The sequence below is a fragment of the Simochromis diagramma genome, unplaced genomic scaffold (assembly GCF_900408965.1).
Source record: "Simochromis diagramma unplaced genomic scaffold, fSimDia1.1 OVJJ01000361.1, whole genome shotgun sequence".
Taxonomy (NCBI): domain Eukaryota; kingdom Metazoa; phylum Chordata; class Actinopteri; order Cichliformes; family Cichlidae; genus Simochromis; species Simochromis diagramma.
Window position 1 is genome coordinate 17901942 of NW_024386860.1, and position 20387 is coordinate 17922328.

General features: G+C 46.0%; 3 protein-coding genes across 3 annotated transcripts in view; 2 read left to right on the top strand and 1 right to left on the bottom strand.

Annotated features, from left to right (window-relative positions):
- Positions 1 to 293: 293 nt before the first annotated feature.
- Positions 294 to 3217, bottom strand: LOC120733160 (methyltransferase-like protein 27). Its single transcript, XM_040031241.1, has 6 exons — positions 3062 to 3217; positions 2612 to 2744; positions 2069 to 2197; positions 1316 to 1451; positions 1136 to 1228; positions 294 to 900 (listed from the first exon to the last, which is right to left on the bottom strand). Exons 2-6 carry the CDS (start codon positions 2726 to 2728, stop codon positions 656 to 658), a joined length of 720 nt encoding a protein of 239 aa, XP_039887175.1. The 5' UTR covers positions 2729 to 2744; positions 3062 to 3217; the 3' UTR covers positions 294 to 655.
- A 5237-nt stretch (positions 3218 to 8454) lies between these two features.
- syt11b (synaptotagmin XIb) lies at positions 8455 to 19601 on the top strand. The gene is made up of 4 exons (XM_040031205.1): positions 8455 to 8763; positions 14405 to 15345; positions 16243 to 16363; positions 16671 to 19601. Exons 1-4 carry the CDS (start codon positions 8730 to 8732, stop codon positions 16979 to 16981), a joined length of 1407 nt encoding a protein of 468 aa, XP_039887139.1. The 5' UTR covers positions 8455 to 8729; the 3' UTR covers positions 16982 to 19601.
- Positions 9299 to 20387, top strand: part of plin6 (perilipin 6) — a 30695-nt gene continuing 19606 nt past the window's right edge. Inside the window, exon 1 of the mRNA XM_040031196.1 lies at positions 9299 to 9304. The gene's annotated coding sequence lies outside the window, so the exon portion shown is untranslated. The remainder of the gene's footprint in view (positions 9305 to 20387) is intronic.

The following is a 20387-nucleotide window of genomic DNA, read 5'->3' on the forward strand; positions in this document are numbered from 1 at the left end:
TTTCAGGTGGTGGGTCCTCTTCCACACTCCTTTTGTTTTGTTGTTAACAAAAATATATTTAATAAAGGTTTAATACCCGAACCAATCTGTGTGAACACCATTCTTATATTTCCTAGGGGTGAAATTCCCTTAGTTGGTGTTGTGGCATTTAATCATCATTTAATTCTGACACACACACACACACACACACACACACACACACACACACACACACACACACACACACACACCTGTTTGGACAATGATAACAAGGAAGGAGAAAGCTGAGAAAAGGTGAAACTGCAAATCTATCACAACAAAACGCACACATGTTTTGTTTGTTCCTCTCGTGATATGAGAAGCAGAGTAAATGTTTATTTAACCAATAAAACACGTGACACGTGGTTTAAGCGTCTTTTCCTGAACTATGAGACGATGCACACTTCATCAAACCTGAAGTCTCATATTTACGTTGATACAGTTCAAAAAAGTCATCCGTGATGATGTCACTGAGCAGCACAACTGCAGGTGATGTGAGAGCCACCTGCTCTCCCGTCAGGACTCGGCATCCTACCAGGTGTTGAGAACAGCTGCGTTGTGTGGGTAACCCTAACCCTCCCCTGGAAGCACACCCTGAACCCACTTCTCCCCTCCCACTCAGCTGCACCACATGCCCCTATGGACCGACCGATTTCTTGTAGAAATAAACATTCCCGCTGATGTACACGACCTCCTCCTCGGTCTTTCCATCTCTCTCGATTTTCAGATGCGGGTCTTCCATGTATCTGTCCACCTCCTGGATTGCTACTCGACTCCACAGTCCCTCCTCCTCCATCCGTTGCAGCTCTGTCTCCAGGTCCTTCTTGTAGCTCGCTGCCGGTGCTCCTCTGTGGTTCCCTCTCACCATACAGACAAAGCCTCCTGAACACAGCGCACAAATCATTCAGATCACAGCAGCTACAGAGTTACAGAAATAAATGTTTTAATGAAGAGAACAATTCACTTTGAATTTTATTAAACAATAAGGCTTTTATTCTGATGTTAGCTGATTACTCAGAACGTGCTTGATGTGAGGCATAAGTGCTCATGGCTGCACCACCATGCTGCTGATGCCAGACTGCACAATGCACATCCTTCAGCTAAATGCTAAAGTCACCTGGTTTGGCGGCCCGGCACAGCTCCCTGACAGCACTGATTGGAACAAAGCCAGCATCCAGAGCACCAACAATGGTCACCACATCAAACACATCTGGAACCAAGAGAGAAATCCCTTCAGTTAGCACGAGAAGAACAGGGCTATATTTATGAATGTGTGGTAGGTGTGTATGTGTCACACCAGACTGTACAGGTAGCGGCTGTGGACCCAGTAAGACCAGTTTGAGGTCCTGATAGAGGCCGGTCTTTTCAGCTTTCTGCAGCATGCCCTCACTGCCGTCCACTCCCACAAAGTGCCTGAAGCCCATCTCGAACATCTAAACACACAAGAAACAACCGATGTTTGTGCTGGTTGGATCTGTCAGCTGCAGCTCTCGCTCCACAGACGCTTCGTATTCACACATTCCTGTCATGTTAGAGGTTTGACTAAGGCCTCTGCTGATTGTGACCCACACCCATTTTCACACCTCGGCTCGTGTGATTAGGTAGAGGATCAATAGGGGGCCCGTGACCCTCTCGAGGACACTCCCATAGGGCTTAAATCTGGGACTCTCCACCAACTGCATCCAACTGAAGAAGCTTCTCGGATGAAACGTCTTCAAGAAACTCAAAGAAGTCCAGACGCTTTTCTTTGCGAGCTCCTTAGACGGCCATTAAATACATTTAGGTCATGATGCTGTGATTATGTTTTTGTTAAAGCTTTTAAACAGGTTAGAAACAAACATTTTTACTTAAAGTCCAAATGGTAATTGTAACAAACACTTTCTAGCTCTGTACTGAACCATCTCCCAGGTTCATTATTCTTCTTTTTCAAGCTGTTTTTTGTCTAAAAAAGTTGTTGTTGTTTTTGGGGGGGTTTAAACAGTGCTGAGGCTCAGTGGGGGGGTGTCACCTTAGACCAAGGCTCATAATGCTGGAAGGAAACTGCTCTCACCAGTCTAGCAACCCATCCGGACCCGCAGGCGACATCCAGAACCAGAGCTTTTTCAGGATTCCCAGTGAAGTGATCAGACAGACAGCTGACGGCCAGATTTGGTGCTCTGTAGCTCATCAGGGTGTGATCCTGTCCAACATCAGCAAAACCAAACATCCTGTCAGTGGACTGCAGCACAGACACACTCCTAAACTAAAACGGGACAATGTCTTCGGTTGCTTATAAAGATCTGCGCATCAAACCACCCAGCTGATGAGAAATAAGTGCCGACAGAGAGCATCTTTAGCATGGTTATCAGCAGCTGGGAGCAAACCAAGTATTAGAAAAGAGCTTTTTATTTTCAGTCATTTCATTTGTCCACTTACTTTTGAGCCCTTGAAATGAAGTGTGTGTGTCTGTGTGTACATGTGTGTACATGTGCGCATGTGTGTGTGTGTGTGTGCTTCTAGGAATGCTCTGTGACTGGACCCCTTCCTTAGAGGATGATGCGGGGACTGGAAGCCTTGTTCAGTAATAGAGACATTTCTGGTCCTTCACACCGACCTTCTCGTAGTTGTCGGCCCAGCAGCTGTAAAACTGAACGCGGTCTCTCGGATCAGAACTTTTGCAGGACTGAAAGGCGGCCCTCGCATCGTCTGCACTTCGTCTGGACTCTGACATGATGGTGGCTGCAAACCTGCACGAAGAAGAAGAGAAAGAAGCCAAACTATGACGTGAAGGTTACGTTATCAGGGAGGATCTTTGTACTGCCCAAAATGGGGAAGCTGGTTATCGAACTACAACGTGCTGAAACTAAGATCTGTGTCATCCAAAATATGTTTTCCATAAACACATAGTCCCAAATATGAAATAGCGCATAGAGGTTATTTTGTCCAGATTGTTGGGAGAGGACTGCATTTGTAAGCCTGTGGACACAAAGAACACAGCAATTGTGTTCATGTCCAGACGCAGACACAGCACGTGATCAGGAAACCAAAGAGCAAACACACAAACCTCACTGGCCCTCCTCAGACAGCGCTCGGGACGTTCGGGTTTAATTAAAAATCAGAGTTTGTTAATCCTGAGATCGAGGAGGCTCCAGAAACGACAGAACTCAGAGTTACTCTGTGTGCTAAACCTGCTCGCCGGCAGTTTTTCCTCAACATACCCCGAGGTTATCACTGGCTCCTCCCCCTCCTGCTGCACCTGAAACAGGTAAAATGCAGCTGCCTGATGGTAATCTGATTACATTTCGTGTTGAAAGGTGTTAACATTTTGAAACGTTCAGTGTCTGAGAGTCAGTCTTGTAATAAGCAGACGTGAAAAAGTAAGTACAACTTTCAGGTATCTGTGCGAGTACTTTTTACTTTCTTACTTATTTCAGAGCCTGTGCTTCTTTAGTTTTACTTAAGTAACGAAGTTGAATCAGTACTGGAGTATTTTTTTAAAGAGTATGTGTACAGCACGGTGACACTGTTGCCTCACAGCAAGACAGTCCTGAGTTCCACCATCAGTCTTTCTGTGTGGAGTTTGTGTGGGTTCTCTGCAGGTTCTCCGGCTTCCTTCCACAGTCCAAAGACCGAGGTTCGGACAAAGGTTACGTTCCTTGGAAACTCTAAATTGCCCAAAGGTGTGAATGTGAATGCAACTGGTTGTCTGTCCCTGTGTGGAGACCTTTCCAGGGTGTACCCCGCCTCTCGCCCTATGACAGCTGTGATAGGCTCCCGCCCCCCTGCGACTCTGGAAAGGATGGAGAATGGCTGGACGGAGTATCTGTACTGCTGTATTTCAACTTAAGAATGTCTGTGCTTTTGTCACCTCTGCTGAAATCTCTCAGACGCAGATGACCCAACACGTCCACACCTCTATAAAAGCCGAGGCATTTCATTAAGGAATGAAAAGCTGCTGTGCATTTTGTTGGCATGGAGAAACCAGTTTGACCAGTTCAAAAAGCGGCCTGGAGCTCTGCCACTGAAAGAAGCGAGCTGAGCTAAATGTTAGGGACTGTTTTTACTGAACTGTGGCTCAGTCGTATCAAACAGCTGTTATACTGGTATATAAATCAGCAGGATCAGCTGAATGCAGTCTCGTCTCGCACATCAACAACATGCTGACGTCAATTTAATTTAGCAGAAAATTGCTTCTTACATCAGAAATGAACTTGTGAATTCTCTCAGTTTATTTTCAGAAATGCAGAAGTGAACAAACCAGCTACTCTTAAGTTCAAGGTCAGGTTCAACTTTTATTCGCCACATGCAGTGGCAGGTTGCCCTGCAGTGGAATGAACCCGCCCCCCGACCTTACACGCACAACACAGACATCACATGGGGATACAAGTCAGAGAACGGTTGCATTACAGAAAAACACTGAAATGTCCACTACAATGGGAAAGTACAAGAGGAAAAAAAGAGACCTCTGCTCATGCTGGGCTTCTGGGAGGACAGCATGAGAACAGGAAACAAAAAAGCTCCTCTGCACAGAGAGCACAGAAATGTCCACAGCACAACATTATAGAGCACGTGACCAGCAACAGTGTTGGGTAGTGTGTGAGGAGTAATCCCAGGCAACACAGCAGCCATCCTGCCACTGCACCGACTCTCCAGCGCGGGCCCAGACCCGCCTCGTGTTCCCAGGAGGCAACAAGCATCGAAGGCATTGGAAGGGGAGGGGGATGTGTGAGTGCTTATCAGTGTAAGTCAGAGGTGGGACCAAGTCATTGTTTTGCAAGTCTCAAGTAATGTCAGGCAAGTCAGAGTCGAGTCTCAAGTCACTGGTGTAAAAGTCCGAGTAAAGTCACAAGTCTTTGAACATTTTTTCAAGTCAAGTCTAAAGTCATAAAATTAATGACTCGAGTCTGACTCGAGTTCAAGTCATGTGACTCATGTGACTCGAGTCCACACCTCTGGTGTAAGTGCATGTGTGTGCGTGTCCATAGTTCAGCTGAGACAAGTAAACAGTCTACCAGCCAACCCAGGTGGCCTTGCATAGAGTGGGAAGAACTGTCAACACACAGTCGTTATCAGGTTCTCTTAGTAACAAACAAACATTTTTAAGTGAAAAATGTTACAGATGTCACTGTTTTCAAAATTGAAGTTTTTCTGCTCTATAGAGTTTGTTTTACAGTCTCAGTGTTGACCGATTTCAGTGTCCAGTGACAAGAATTTGTATTTTTATCTCTTCTGGTGTAAATATTTTACTTTACAGAGTTTTCTTTTCTAATTTAACACTGCAGTGATGGCTCTCATACAAATTGATCAGCTCCTACTCAATGAGTAAGTTTTCTAAACTCAGTTAATTCTGCAGTTTCAAATTTGTTTCATAAGGAGTTTTTGTTGCATCCTGTTGTAGTTTAATCACTGAACGTCATGGATCAGCAGTGTGAAAGGAAGGATGTGGACTCGGGAGGCGGGACTTAAACTCAAAATTACAACTTAATCAATGGCCAAGAACACAAAAGGGAACTAATGAGAACCAACTCGCATGTCAGTGGTAACAAAAATAACAAGAACAGAAGCTCATAAAGCCATAAAAATGCACAAATTTGAGAACACAGAGAACAAAACTAAAGAAGCTCCTCCTCATTCTCTCTGTTTTGGTCTTAAGGGAGCACAGACGCTTCCGGACCTCAGTGACCAGAGTTGCTGGGATGGGAGAGGTCCATCGTGACCTTCATGCTTTGGTCTTGCACGCTTGGTGTAGATGGACCGCAGGTTCCCGGGTCCACACCTGGTCCTAGAACACAGGTACAGCTGTTTCCTGTCATTCTGCTTCAGCGGTTTGTGGACATATAAGTACACTTCCTGTTTATTATCTAACACTGTAATGACGCAGCCTGGGGCGGGGTCTCCGCTCCCGCGAGTACCAAGTGGACCCTCGCAGTGATGAGGATGCTGTGATGATGTCTCACTCTGTTCACATTTCTGGAAACCACAAATTTCAGACGGATTATAAAGGAAAAGGCTCTTTTGTGTTTTTAGTTTACTTTAAATATGATGTAGTAAATATATTTGAATCTTCACTACGGAAATTTACATTTTCTTTATATGGAATATGGACACATTTTGAATTTACTACATTTTAGTTTTGATCTTTTGTTTCTGTAGTCACATAATCAACAAGTACTGCCACACATAAAAATGTGTATCATCCAAGTTACGTTATGGGGCATAATATCTAACTGAATTTATGAAATTAATCTCTGTCTCTCTTCCACAGCATGTCTTTATCCTGTCTTCCTTCTCAACCAATCACAGCAGATGGCCCCGCCCCTCCCTGAGCCTGGTTCTGTCAGAGGTTTCTTCCTGTTAAAAGGGAGTTTTTCCTTCCCTCTGTCGCCAAAGTGCTGCTCATAGGGGGTCATGTGATGGTTGGGTTTTTCTCTGTATCTATTATTGTAGGGTCGACCTTACAATATAAAGCACCGTCAGGTGACTGTTACTGTGATTTGGCGCTTTATTAATAAAACTGAATTGAATTGAAAAACGTTGTATAAATCCATCCATCCATCCATCCATCTTCATCCGCTTTGTCCGGGGCCGGGTCGCGGGGGCAGCAGCCTAAGCAAAGAGGCCCAGACCTCCCTCTCCCCAGCCACCTCCTCCAGCTTGTCCGGGGGAATACCAAGGCGTTCCCAGGCCAGCCGAGAGATATAATCTCTCCAGCGTGTCCTGGGTCTGCCCCGGGGCCTCCTCCCGGTGGGACATGCCTGGAACACCTCACCCAGGAGGCGCCCAGGGGGCATCCTTGTCAGATGCCCGAACCACCTCAGCTGGCTCCTTTCGATGTGGAGCAGCAGCTGCTCTACTCTGAGCCCCTCCCGGATGGCCGAACTTCTCACCCTATCTCTAAGGGAGAGGCCAGCCACCCTTCGGAGGAAGCTCATTTCTGCCGCTTGTATCCGCGATCTCGTTCTTTCGGTCACTACCCACAGCTCGTGGCCATAGGTGAGGGTAGGGACGTAGATCGACCGGTAAATTGAGAGCTTCGCTTTTACACTCAGCTCCCTCTTCACCACGACGGACCGGTGCAGCGTCCGCATTACTGCAGCTGCAGCCCCAATCCGTCTGTCGATCTCCGGCTCCCTTCTCCCATCACTCGCGAACAAGACCCCGAGATACTTGAACTCCTCCACTTGGGGCAGGAACTCATCCCCGACCCGGAGTGGGCACTCCACCCTTTTCCGGCTGAGAACCATGGCCTCAGATTTGGAGGTGCTGATCCTCATTCCCGCTGCTTCACACTCGGCTGCGAACCGCTCCAGTGCGAGCTGGAGGCCCTCACCCGATGAAGCCAGGGTTTGTATAAATCTCTCTGAGTAATTCAGGAGAGCAGAAAGGTGCTGTATAAGAATCATTTACCATTTATTGTTATCATTATTGTTATTATGCTCATCTGAGAGGTCTCATGTGGAAAGCAAAGCTCTGTAGGCTCGAGGTCACACGGTTCACATCTCAGATAAATAAACTATGTCTGACTAGACCTGAAAATGTTAATTCCTGCTAAGCTGAACTGTTATAATTCACATTACTGACACATGGGTTCTTCTTGTTTGCAGCAGGCTGACAGATGAGGTCAGGTTGGAGCTTCTGTGGACTGTGATGTTTGCAGACGACACTGTGATCTGCAGTGAGAGTAGGGAGAAGGTGGAGGAGAGCCTGGAGAGGTGGAGGTCTGCTCTTAGAGACAAGACAAATTAAAGTCAGTAGAAAGAAAACAGAATCCATCTGTGTGAATGAGACGGAGACCAGTGCGAAGGTCAGAACTTATTTCTATTAGTTTTATTGTCATTTTTAACGCCTCAGTTGACCACATATTATTTTGTTTTTTATTTGTTTTTGAGGAGAAGATTTGGCTTCTTTTTTGTTCCAGTGGTTTTTCTTTTAATTTTATAATTTATTTTCTTTGCTAGTCATTATTTTTTTATGAAAGAAGAAAATGTGGAAACCCTGTTCTGTCAGCAATAAATAAAAGACGGGAAGGTCTGCTTAGCTGACATCTCTGCAACACAGCACAGAATTCATTTAAGAAGTTTCTCCGTTTTTTTCAAACAAGGATTTTACAAAAATAAAAGTAAAAAAGTCACCAAACATATTCAGCATAAACATTTACATTCACACACTGCATCAAAATTATGCAGCCAAACTTATTTGCAAGCAAAAACGTTTTATGAGATTTATAAGATCTGTACTTTTCCTTATATTTATATATATTTTAAACATTTCTAATTATTTAATATTTATATGTAAAAAGAAAAATAAAGATAATATGTACTTTTAGAATTTACTTTTTGTCCTTGTCCTTTTAAAAAATAAAGATTCCACAACAATAAAAAATCAATGAGACACGTTGGCGCAGGAATCCTGCTTTGAGTGAGTCATCTTGTTTTTAGACAACCTTTGGCCAGCCTCATCGCGAGCTCCTCCGCGCAGACTCCCTGCATCCTAACGGGAGCATCACTGCGCACCGACACGGAGACCGACGCAGCGAGCGGACGACACCTCCGTCAGCCGATGTATGAAGGCTTCCTTTCCCGGATCAGCGGCTTGTTTTCGGTGATTCTCTTCTCAGCCGTCGCTCCTCTATGGATGTGAAGTAAAAGCGGGCGGTAGTCAGTCGGTGTCCTCTCATCTCTGCGCTCTTTCTCCCCGCTCGGTCAGGACCGCATCCTGCCCCGATCCACAAAATGGCGGATATCAGCGAGCTGGGACCCGCCTACGGTGAGATCCAGGCCCTTTTGGTCTTCGTATCTTTTCCATCTCACCCACATCCACCGTGTTTAAATGGCCTCACTGCGTTAGGCTGTGGGGTGTACTGGGGTCAAATGCTGTGACATATTTAACGGATGCCTGCAGCAGGTGAATAAAGCGGCCGCACAGCCCATCACATCCAGTCTTTCCTTTCATGCTTCAGGGGTGGAGCGGGTCATCTTCCCGTGACTGGCACCACTGCCAGGCCGGTCAAATGAGCTCACACGGTGATTTTGTGACCGCAGCCATGTTTGAGTGGACGGTGTTGGGGAAAGATGACCGTCCTCTAAGTCATCATTTCACTGCCACGGAAAAAAAGTGCGTGGGGTTTAAACGAGGCCTCGCGCGTGCCTCTGCATCATCGGTGACAAATTAAAAATAACAGCAGCCCGCGCGGGGGAGAAAAACAGGGCGTTCTCGCGGCGCTCCCACGCACGGTCTGCCTCGCTCTCGTGCGTGAGCGCGCGCCAGTCGGGGTGTGTATGGGTGACGTCATGTCTGTGCTCTCCGAGTGAAAAAACCTTTTAAATCAGTTTAATCGTCGCGTGGGAGCTGATCAGCGAAAGGAAAATAAAGTAAACGACGATTACGTCATCGATGAAGCGCCTTTTAATACAAATGAGCTGAAGATCCAGACTTACACCACATCTTATATATACTGGCTGACAAATGCAGTTAATCGATTGGCTGATTGTGGTGCGATCGTAAAACTGGATGATGGTGTTTCTGTGGAAAATTATAATTGCTCCTAGTTTTCTGACATTGTTAGATAAAAATCTATATTGAAGGTTTCTGTTGTTTGCTGGTTTAAAGGACCCAGTAAAGAGCTCTGTCTGTGGTGAGCCTGAACATCCACCCAGAAGACACTCAGCCACTTTATTAGGCACACCTTGCTAGCACTGGGTTGGGCTCCCTTTTACCTTCACAGCTGCTCTAAGTCGTCATGCCACACATTCAACATTTGGTCTATGATCACATGACATCATCACACAGCTGCTGCAGATTTGCCGGCAGTGTCCACGATGAGAATCTCCAGCTTCACCACATCCCAGAGGTGCTCGACTGGACTGAGATCTGAGCCCAGTGGAGTCACCATCATGTTAAAGAAACCAGTTTGAGGTGATCTGCAGTTTGTGACGTGGTCTGTTGTGCTGCCGGAAGCAGCCATCGGCAGATGGTCCACTGTGGTAGTAATAAGGAGATGCACAAGGTCAGCCAACAGTGCTCAGTTAGCTTTGGGGTTTTAACGATCTTTTTCGTTAAGGAGCCCAAAGTGTGCAACCAAACCACACCTTTACCTCACCAGGCTGAACCATTGAGTCAGGATGGATCAGTCCTTTCATTTCACCACACAACGCTTGCCGATCTGCTGTGGTCCAGTTTTGGTGAACCTGTGTGATCATAGCCTCGGCTTCCTGTTCTTGAGGGGAGCGGTGCTTGGTGGACTCTTCCACATTCAGCAAAGAGTCTTGACTGCATGCCTAAGTGCACTGAGTCGCTCCTGCGTGTTTGGCTGAGGACATATTTGCATATTTGCAATTCCAAGCAGTTGAATGGGTGTACCTAATAAAGTGGCTAGTATAGTATGTGACAGGAAGTTCTGTCCTAAAGATCTGGTTTCACCGACAGAAGCTGCGAATAAGCAGAACGAGGGAGCTTTAAAATGACAGGTTAAGACTTCTGAATCAATCCACTGTATTATTCAGGAGCTCGTTGATCCACATACCGATCAGCTGAGGTTATGGATCAGCTCAGGACGGTGCTGATTAGAAAAGAGCTTTTGGTGTGGAGAAATGGTGGCTTCCAATGATTATGTGAACAAATTATTGAGCGTAAAGACAATCAATCACCTTCTGCATTCGTTTTAGCTGCAAAGCTACAAAGCTGTGCGCTTGAATGGTTTGTTCTGCTTCCCTGCAGAGCGAGAGTTCATGTTGAACCCCAGTTTAGTTGAGCTCCGATGACTCAGAGTGAACCTTTAGTCAGCAAATTTAATCCAGATTAATCAAACCAACAGGCGTCACTGGGCCCACTGAAGGGCTGTGCAGAGTGCAGAGTTAGCATCCATACATTCTGGACTTTACTGCATTTTTTCATAATGTCTGAATCATGTCTGAATCCCACTGACGAGTTTGATATTAGACATTAGATTCTGTTCATTGTCAGTTTAAATTATATAGTTACACCTCCAACCTTAAAATAAAGATGAAGAGATATTTTCAGTGTTCCCCACAAACTAGAACGAGCTCGACGCGCCTCACATACCAGACATAGAAGCTGTGTGCAGGGAGCCTGAGGACGGCTGTGCAGACAGCTGTCTGTAGCTGTCAGCAGGGGGTCTCAGCGCTGCACAGCTCAGGTGCCCGTTAGTTGTTAATTAACTGGAGCTCTCTTTCTCTTTCTTCGTGGCTCCCACTTCCTGCAGGTCACCTGAGGCGCCGCTCTGTGTCCATCTGGGCCAAAAAAACTCCCACTGTGTTATTTATTATCTGTATTGTTCAAGTGTGCAGACACATCTTTAATATTCAGTAAGTTCGTTGCATTTACTTAAGTGAATCGATATGTTAAATAATCACAATTAAACCTGAAAAATTGTGATTATGTTTCTTTCCACAATCAGACAAACGAATACGTCTCATGCAGCACGGACTTCCTGTCGTATCCTCCAGTCAGTAAATATCTGGATGTGATCAATTAGAGTTATTGGACACTTTTTCCTTTAATCGAGTGTAATCAGTCAGAGACAAAGGTCAGAACAGACACAGGTTACAGATGAACTGGTTACTCCGTGAGAAATCGCATTAAGTGATGATTTAAACTGCTGAGAATAAACCGAGCAGATCAGAGACTGTGAGCTTCTCCTCAGTGTGTGTGTGTGAGCAGGAGCGTGTATTCATATCTTTGTGGGGACCAAAAATTGGAAGTTTTAGGGGACCAACAGCCCTTATAGGGACCGAAAATCGTGGTCCCCACAAGTTTGAAGGCATTGTTGAGACTCAAAATGTGGTTTTAGTGTCAGGGTTGCAGAGGGGTTATGGTTAAGTTTAGGGTAAGTGGCTCAGGAAAGCATTATGTCAATTAGATGTCCCCACAAGATATGAATGCCCAACATGTGTGTGTGTGTGTGTGTGTGTCCCAGAGTTGCCAGGCAGCGAGCTCAGCTGCTTTCAGCTCTTTCCAAAACATGACATCATCTGATGGAGTCTGAATGAAAAGCGAGAACAAACAGGAAGGAGGATTTTCTGGACTTTGATTCTGCAGCTTTTACACTTTGAGCAGCGACTCTGTGTCCGTCAGCAGAAACACGTCAGACCTGCATATGAGTCAAAACACTGACAGCAAAGAGGAAACAGGGAGGCTTTAAGTGTGTGACACAGTGTGCCAGGCACAGATAAACTGTTTACACACAGACTGCGTGAAGCTGTAAATGCTGTAACCACAGCTAATCACACAGTTCACTTCATCAACACGAGCAGTTTATTGTTTTATTCATATTTTATTTAGCGTTGTTTCCTTTAATCTGACTGAAACGCGCTGATGTGGTTCTGACGCAGCCGTTTCTGTCACCAGCAGCGGTGTCCCGCCTGCAGAAGAATCTGATTGGTTACTCATCACAATTTAAAGCCTATAGGAGCCAAACAAAGTAGGTCATTCATTCTGGAGCAGCTCTGCTGAGCTGTGATGGAGATACAGTAGCAGATGTTGGTGAAGTTGCAGTAAATAGATTTTACTAATGAAGCTTCTTAGATTTGATGGAGTTCTTCACCTCAGTTCTGCTCTTGCTCTTGTGTGTTTTTTCACCTCTCTTTGGCTTTTGTTCTGCGGTTGTGTGTTTATTTCATTCAGCGAGGTTGCTTTTCATGTTTTGGCTGCTGTGGAAATGCCAAGGGCAGCCTCGCGCTACGGGGCTGCTTCAGGCTGTGTGGAAGTGTTTAGGAGTCTGGAGCCTTCCAATGAGAGGTGGAGTACACTCTGCTAACGTTGCATCCTCCACCTGGGGTGGAGAGATTCTGGGACATGAGGACTTTCAGAGAACAGTGTGTAAAGTGGCAGAAACACGAGCTCCCTGCAGCTTTCCAAGAATCCCAGTGACTCAGTGGATCAATTGAAAAGGTTTTTCTCGCACTAGTTTTCTGGGATGGACATTTACTAACTGCGTCCTCTCTCTGTGGATGCTTTGCGTCCGGCCTGATCACCGACATATTGAAGCTACAGCTCGCTGCGTTTTGCTTTAGCTGCCGGGTAGCACACAGAATTCTACCTCAGCATTCAGTGAATACCAAGTCAGTACATCAGTGCAGTTTCTCTGGGAAAACTACTGTGTGTGTGTGTGTGTGTGTGCGTAGCATCAGTGTGCCCTTGTGTGACTCACAACAATACTCTTTTATACCCAGCAAACAAAGAGCTCCACAAACCCCGCCTCTCTGCTCTCCCTCCGCCCAGTCCTCAGATGTTTCTAATGAGATCCTCGGAGAGTCGATGTGGTGACTTCACTCTGTGTTACTGTTTTTAAATATGCTGTCACCGACTGCGCTGCCCTAGCTGCTGTAGGATGCTACAGTCTGCGCTCTCTGGTGGTCCCAGTGCTCGAATATCTCCACCTCTTAGATTTGGATTATATGGAAGGGAAACACTGACGGTCTCTGTGAGGACCGCAGCGATTCACCAAATAACTAACTAGCTAACTACAGAAGTTAAAATAAAAGCGTGCGTCTGCAGACCAACTGTTAACGTAGCTTGACTTAGCTTCAAATCGGGCAGCTGAAGTCAGACGGCAGCTTTCTTACTTCCTGTCAGTGAACCTGAAGCGAGCAGGGGAGAGTCTAAAGGAGGGCACGGGGGGCACTACGCTGCAGATTATCATTTCTATAAAATCTAAGTCAATAAAGTAAAAACACAAATGGGTCAGTGCAACACTGAAGTATTATTAACATTAATTATTAACATCCACACCGTCTCAACGTGTGTTTTACACACTGTTGCAGTCATCACATGCTCCTTTAAATCTCACACACACAAGGACTCACACATGAAGACAGTAAAGCTACATCATACACGAGGCAGTGATACGCCTCCCAAAATACAGAGTAAAGACTATTTTCTGTCTCATTTTATATTTAATTACTGTTTTTATTATTTAATTATTTTTGCACTTGAGAAAATAAACATAAACACACTACAAGCGTTACGCTGGCACGTCATGTAAACCACTCAAAGTACTGCGATTTCTAAAATGGAAAAAATTAACAGTTCATTTAAGATTTGTTTTGAATATTTACTGTTGCTGATTAATAAGACGACTACTTCGTATCCGATTACTCGATATTCAAAAGTCCTCTTGGCTCCGCCCACAAACAGATGTTAATTGGGCAAAGCGTTCGGTTCTATTTGGTTACTCGGTTTAGTGTTTTTAATTATTTGTCCTCCTGATAACTGCAGTTTGTTCTCCCAGTGAGGGATTATTCTGAAAGTCCTGGACCCTGCTGTGCGGCGGATGGCAGACTTCAGGGTTACAAATGGCGTCACGCTGGGATAAACTGCGTGTTTGTGTGTTGACTGAACAGCAGCCTGTTGTGTCTGACTCACTCCACTGTCGCTCTCTCTCTCGCAGCCATGTCTCCGGTGCTGGCGGGCTTCCTGGGGGCTGGTGTTTTGGTTTTGGTCGTGGTGGTTCTGGTGCTGCTCTGGTCCTTCTGTCAGCGCCGTTACCTCCGAATCTCTGGGCGCTACAAGCTGCACGGGGACCGTTACTATGACTCGGAGGATCCGCCCTACAAGTTCATCCACATGCTAAAGGGGATCAGCATTTACCCAGAATCCCTCAGCAGCAGCAAAAGGATCGTGCGCGGCATCCGGCGTGCCGACCGTTCCGACCGTGACGGAGAGCGAGGCTGCACCACAGCGGGCACCGCCGGGAGGGGGATGGTGCTTGTGGACGCTGAGAACAACATCCTGGATGTCCCCGGTCAGCTGCAGATGAGTCACCTGGTCCCTCCTGCCGGCGCAGACGCCGCCCACGGCCAGGGTCGGCTGGAGCGGGCTTTACCGGTCCGTGCTGACTACTGCTGCCTGGACAGCAGCTCAGCCAGCAGCAGCCAGACCAGCAGTAAGACGGCGTCCCCCTTTACCCCTGCCTCCTCGGAGCCAGAGCCCGAGCCCAGCCTGGGCTCCATCAGCCTCACCGTCGACTACAACTTCCCCAAGAAGGCTCTGGTAGTGACCATCGTCGGCGCCCGGGGCCTCCCCGCCATGGACGAGCAGGCAGGTAGTTCAGACCCCTACGTGAAGATGACCATCCTCCCCGAGAAGAAGCACCGCGTCAAGACCCGCGTCCTGAGGAAGACCCTGGACCCGCTGTTTGATGAGACCTTCACTTTCTACGGCGTGGCCTACAGCTCGCTGCCTGAGCTCACCCTGCACTTCCTGGTCCTCAGCTTTGACCGCTTTGCCCGCGATGATGTCATCGGGGAGGCAGTGGTGCCGCTGAAGGGCGTGGACCCGAGCACGGGCCGAGTCCACCTGAGCCAGCAGATCACCAAGAGGAACATGCAGGTGAGCGAGGCTTTGCTGCAGCTGTAATAAAACTAATAGTAGTTGTATTTGAAACAGTCGTGGAACAGACTTCTAGTCTGATCCCAGATCAGCACTGAAACAGTGCCCTCATATAAATATGTTTCTGATGTAATCTCCAAAAGTTGAGTCTGTTCATCTGGATGTTTTCAGAGAAACGTTTCGTCACTCATCCAGGTGACGTCTTCAGTCTCAGCTGACTGAGACGTCACCTGGATGAGTGACGAAACGTTTCTCCCACTGAAAACGCTACGTGTGTGTGAATGTGTGTGTGAATGTGTGTGTGAATGTGTGTGTGACTGGATGTGTAAAGCGCTTTGGGGTCCTTAGGCACTAGTAAAGCGCTGTACAAATACAGGCCATTTACTTTCCTGGATGACTGAGATGCATCAAGACGTTTCTGATGTACTGTATTTGTATACAGCTGAAGTCACAGTTAGTGACTCTCATATGCAGCAGGAAGCAGCAACATAATAGTGACATGATGTCCAGCCCATTTTTCTTAACCAATAAAGTTCTCAGTTTCTAATAAATATAAAATCATGTTCACAGTTCGGTCTGTTTTTGGTTGTTTCCATCTTAAATGACAGAGTTAGAAGTCACATGAGGCTAAAGCTTCCTGTTAGTGTTTGCACTCATGATTGACAGCAGTGGTCCTGGCACTTTACATACGTGACTAACTGACCCTGTTGTCTGCTCTCTGCGTTACCATGGCAGCCAGCTGCTCAGTCTGTGTCAGTGACAGCCTCGCTGTTGTTCCGTCTCTTATCAGTTTAATGTTGGATCGTCAGTGGACGAGAGAAAACACAGTAAACCTGAAAACAAGAAACAGTCACCCGGATACAACGCTAACTTTGTTCCCTCTGTTGTGTATTTTAGTGCGAGAGTCGTGGAGAGCTGCTGGCGTCTCTGTCCTACCAGCCGGTGTCTCATCGCCTCAGCGTGGTCGTCCTGAAGGCTCGACACCTCCCCAAGATGGACATCACCGGCCTGTCAGCCAGTGAGTAGAAAGCAGGACAGAGAGCAGGAAGACGCTCAGCGTTCAGTCTGACTTGCTTAGAAGATATTTTTCTGTTTTTTGAGGCACAGTCAATGTTGTGGCTGGCACATGCAGCATGGAGCGAGTTGGCCTAAAACACCTGAATTGATTTATTTATTCATAAACTATCCACGCATATCCAAACACCCCCTGATAAACAACATCCTATAGAGCTGCTGTGCAATTGTTGTTTGTTCTTATATTGATATAAGAGGATATTTGTCAAACATCGAAGCTTGATCTTAGACCGTTCTCCTTCTGTCCTCAGACCCCTATGTGAAGGTGAACGTCTTCTATGGCCGTAAGCGCATCGCCAAGAAGAAGACCCACGTGAAGAAGTGCACGCTAAACCCAGTCTTCAATGAGTCCTTCATCTACGACATCCCGCCCGAGCTTCTGCCCGAGATCTCCGTGGAGTTCCTGGTGGTCGACTTCGACCGGACCACCAAGAACGAGGTCCTGGGTCGCCTCCTGCTCGGCCTCCACAGCCCCTCCCCCTCTGGAGCCTCCCACTGGAGGGACGTGTGCGAAAACCCCCGCCGGCAGATCTCCAAATGGCACAACCTGAGCGAGTACTGAGGGAGGAGCACCGCCCGAAACCAGCCGACACCACCCACTGGCTGGGACTCCACCAGTGAAGCCACTGGGAAATAAAGACTCAGTGTACAGCACATACACACACACACAGACACACACATACATAAAACAACACAGTCACACTGTTGTGATCATAGGTAAACTCTCTCCCTCTATTATCTCTCTACCACAACTACATCTGCAAGTATAAGAAGAATCCTGCAGCTCTTTACAGCCAGTAAACAAACCATGACGTCCATCTCTAAGACTGTTCTCGTGTCTCCTCTGGCTGTCGATGTGTGTCGACGGGGGAAGGAATGCTCAAATATGATTAAAAGAAAAAAAAGAAATGTGAGAAAAAAGAAAAAGTTCCCCCTCTTGCTGTTGTTGCCATGCAGTTCATTGCATGTCCGTCTGAAAAGAAAAAAAAAATCACTCCAAATGAAGAGTTGAGATCTGTGACATCACCACGGCAGGAAGAAATTTCAGCTCTGATAGAAAATATGATGAAAATACTGCATATAAACTGAAACGCTGAATATATCCAAGTAACGATTGCTCCTCTGGAGGACCCAAACACTGCTGCAAAGAATCGCTGCGACGCTCAGTCAAGGTTCCATTTGCAGGATAGTTGCTGTTGTCAGACAGCAGCGTGCTTCTGCCTGCAGATCATTTTCACCCACCGCTCCTGCAGCAGATCGTACGACCGCACCCGACCCCGGAGGAAGTGCACTCGGCCTCGTTTCAACGGGGATTCAGGACCGTCAGAACCTCCTGACTGACCCTAGATCGTGTGAAATCAGCTCCTGCTCTTGAAGACTGAAAGATTATGTAAAATACTTGTTTGTAACATGAATGCATTCCTCTAATTTAGGCTGCGAGTGACGCAGAGGGCGGCTGTGGTGCCTGATGATGTTTCAGCTGTTCTATCTTCAGAACTAAAACTAAAAGAGAAGCTAGTTTACCACAGGAGTGCTGTAGTTACGATGAGGATAACACTCGCTTTAAATGATGGGAGGTAAATAAGAACTTCAGGGCTTAAAACTGAAACCAATGTGGAAGTGCTAAAACCTGCAGCTCCTCTAAACACTGTTCAGGCAGCTGGGTGACAATTCAGAAAAGAAAACAACCAAAATAAAGTCTGAAAACCTGAAAGGACATTAAAAAGCAATGAAATCTGCAGCATACAGCAGTTAATGACTAGAATTCAGCTGACCGTCGAAAGTACAAAAAGTCTTTATAGTTCGACTACCTCTTTGATGCTAAAAGTAGCGTAACCAGAAACATCAGATGTAGCTTTTGTTGCTTACGACTCTTGCTGGAAAACGCTGAATATCCTGAAATGCAACAGTCCACATTCTACAGAAAAGCACTTTACTGTCATGTGACAAAAGTCCACCAAGTAATGTGTGTAAGGGCTGTTCAGTACACGCATTCAAAACTAATTAAGGCTTGTTTATAAAAGACTAATTCAGCGTTTTGACACAGTCATTGTTGATTTATTGAGGTCTTTAAAAGCTCTGATGGCAGGCGTCCACTCCAAAGGTCAGACTTCCATCTTCCATCTTGGACATAAAAGTTGGATGTAGGTACCGTGACATCAGCTTTGGTCCCTGTGAAATCGAGGGAACTGAACACTCCTGCTTTTTAACTCTCATAAAAAAATGACATCATGCTGTGTTCATAAAGACCTAATTTGTCAGGTGAAATGATAAATTCATCATGAAGGTGATAACAAGTAGGATTTCATTTCCTCAGTTCTTTTCAGACTTCAGGCTTCTTATTCCAGCCCTCGCTGCCCCCTGCTGGTCATTAGAGGGAACTGCTTCCACATTGGGTTCACTTTTCAGACTCTGAACTTATGTTCATCTTCTGTATCCAGTCTTTATTCTGCTGATTAGGCTCCACCGTCTCGTCTAAATCTGGTCATCCTGGCACTGAACGCCGATGCTAGGATGGGATGTGAAACATGCTCGGCGACCACGGCAGCGATCCTCTGCTTCACTGCGGCTGGTCTCATTTTGTACATTTCCCTCTCCTCCATCACACTGAGACTCTGATTTGGCACTGCTTTGTAAAGCGTATCTCTCCCCCTGTGAATGTTCCCCTGCAGCCAGCTGGTGGCGCTGTTTTATATTACCTTTGTTCCTACAAGCCCAGTGAATGTGTCTGAGGTGACGTTGGACTTTGGCTTCATGTTTTCTTACTGACGAGTTTGTTTGAGTGATGACACACTGTGAGTTTAGTCTCGAAAGCACATTTTAACCCCAGTTTTAACTTAACCTTTGAATCTGCTCAAACAGCTGCTTACCTAGTTGCAGAGAGTAATAAAGTTTTGTGTAAGTTTCACTTTGAATCATAGAGAGGTGAAGAAAACGCCACCTGAAGCCGGATCTCCATCGACGCCCTCGGATTCAAACTGTGACCTGCTGGCAGACGGACGGACAGACAGACTGAGTGTACATTTGTACAGAGGTGAAGATGTTTTGCTGTTTCCTTCCTGTCCGATGTTCTCAGAGCTTTAGTGTGTTTGAGCGCCCCCTGCTGTAGACCTGGATGCTAACCTCTGTGTTGGGTTTGTTAACACTCATTGGACGTACAAATAAAAACAAGTTATCCATGACGGCCGCGCCTGAACGCTCATTTCACTTTATTTACACTTGATCGTTTATTTATGGGTCCAAGGTGGCGTGATATTAAGAATATTGTATATTGTCAACACAAACAATGGCAGTAAGAAACACAGATTTAATTATCACGTCAACCTGCAGATCATTCTAACATATCTAAATCTTTACGTGGTACTTTCTATATGCTGGCAGTACACACCTCACTTGTAAGGGTCATAGTTTCTAAGTCTTTTTGTCAGTCTTTGACGTGTCGACCTCATTGGATGGAAGCCAGATTTAATTGGATTGTCACAATGACATCACTCTATGCCTCTAATAAGTTTAAATACGTTTTTTCACTGTGAATGACGCAGTTTTGATATTATTAGTGTGTAAGCCATTTTAACCATTAACTTTATTTGAAGGAGTTTTATTAAAGTGAGGAGCTATATCAGTAAGTGTGCACCGGACGTTTTAATAAGAGAAAAAATGGAGCATGTCACCAGATTTTCACATCATTTAAAGATTGAGAAGATGTCTTTCTTAGAAATCACCAGAGCCAGTGTCATCTGACCTTTGATGATCCCTGTCACATGAACGTTTCTCAGAAACTCTGACACTGGTTCCTTCATCCTGCTCTCTCTGAGCATACTCTGACTGCATTTCCCCAAGAAGACACTGACGTGGTCCACGGAGAGCGAAACGACTGTAATGACACAGATATAAACGATTAGCCTGCTAACAAAAAAAAAAAAGTGAAAACCTTTTACATAATATTCTTTCTGTGGTTTTGTAGAGTC

Bases quoted from the DNA above. Each gene is read 5' to 3' on its own strand.
- LOC120733160 (XM_040031241.1), bottom strand. From the start codon at position 2,728: ATGTCAGAGTCCAGACGAAGTGCAGACGATGCGAGGGCCGCCTTTCAG. The intron at 1,452-2,068 runs GTGAGAGCAGTT...TTGTGTGTTTAG, and splicing joins CCGGATGGGTTGCTAGACTG to ATGTTCGAGATGGGCTTCAG. The intron at 1,229-1,315 runs GTGTGACACATA...TCTTGGTTCCAG, and splicing joins GCCGCTACCTGTACAGTCTG to ATGTGTTTGATGTGGTGACC.
- syt11b (XM_040031205.1), top strand. From the start codon at position 8,730: ATGGCGGATATCAGCGAGCTGGGACCCGCCTACG. The intron at 15,346-16,242 runs GTGAGCGAGGCT...TGTGTATTTTAG, and splicing joins TCACCAAGAGGAACATGCAG to TGCGAGAGTCGTGGAGAGCT. The intron at 16,364-16,670 runs GTGAGTAGAAAG...TTCTGTCCTCAG, and splicing joins CATCACCGGCCTGTCAGCCA to ACCCCTATGTGAAGGTGAAC.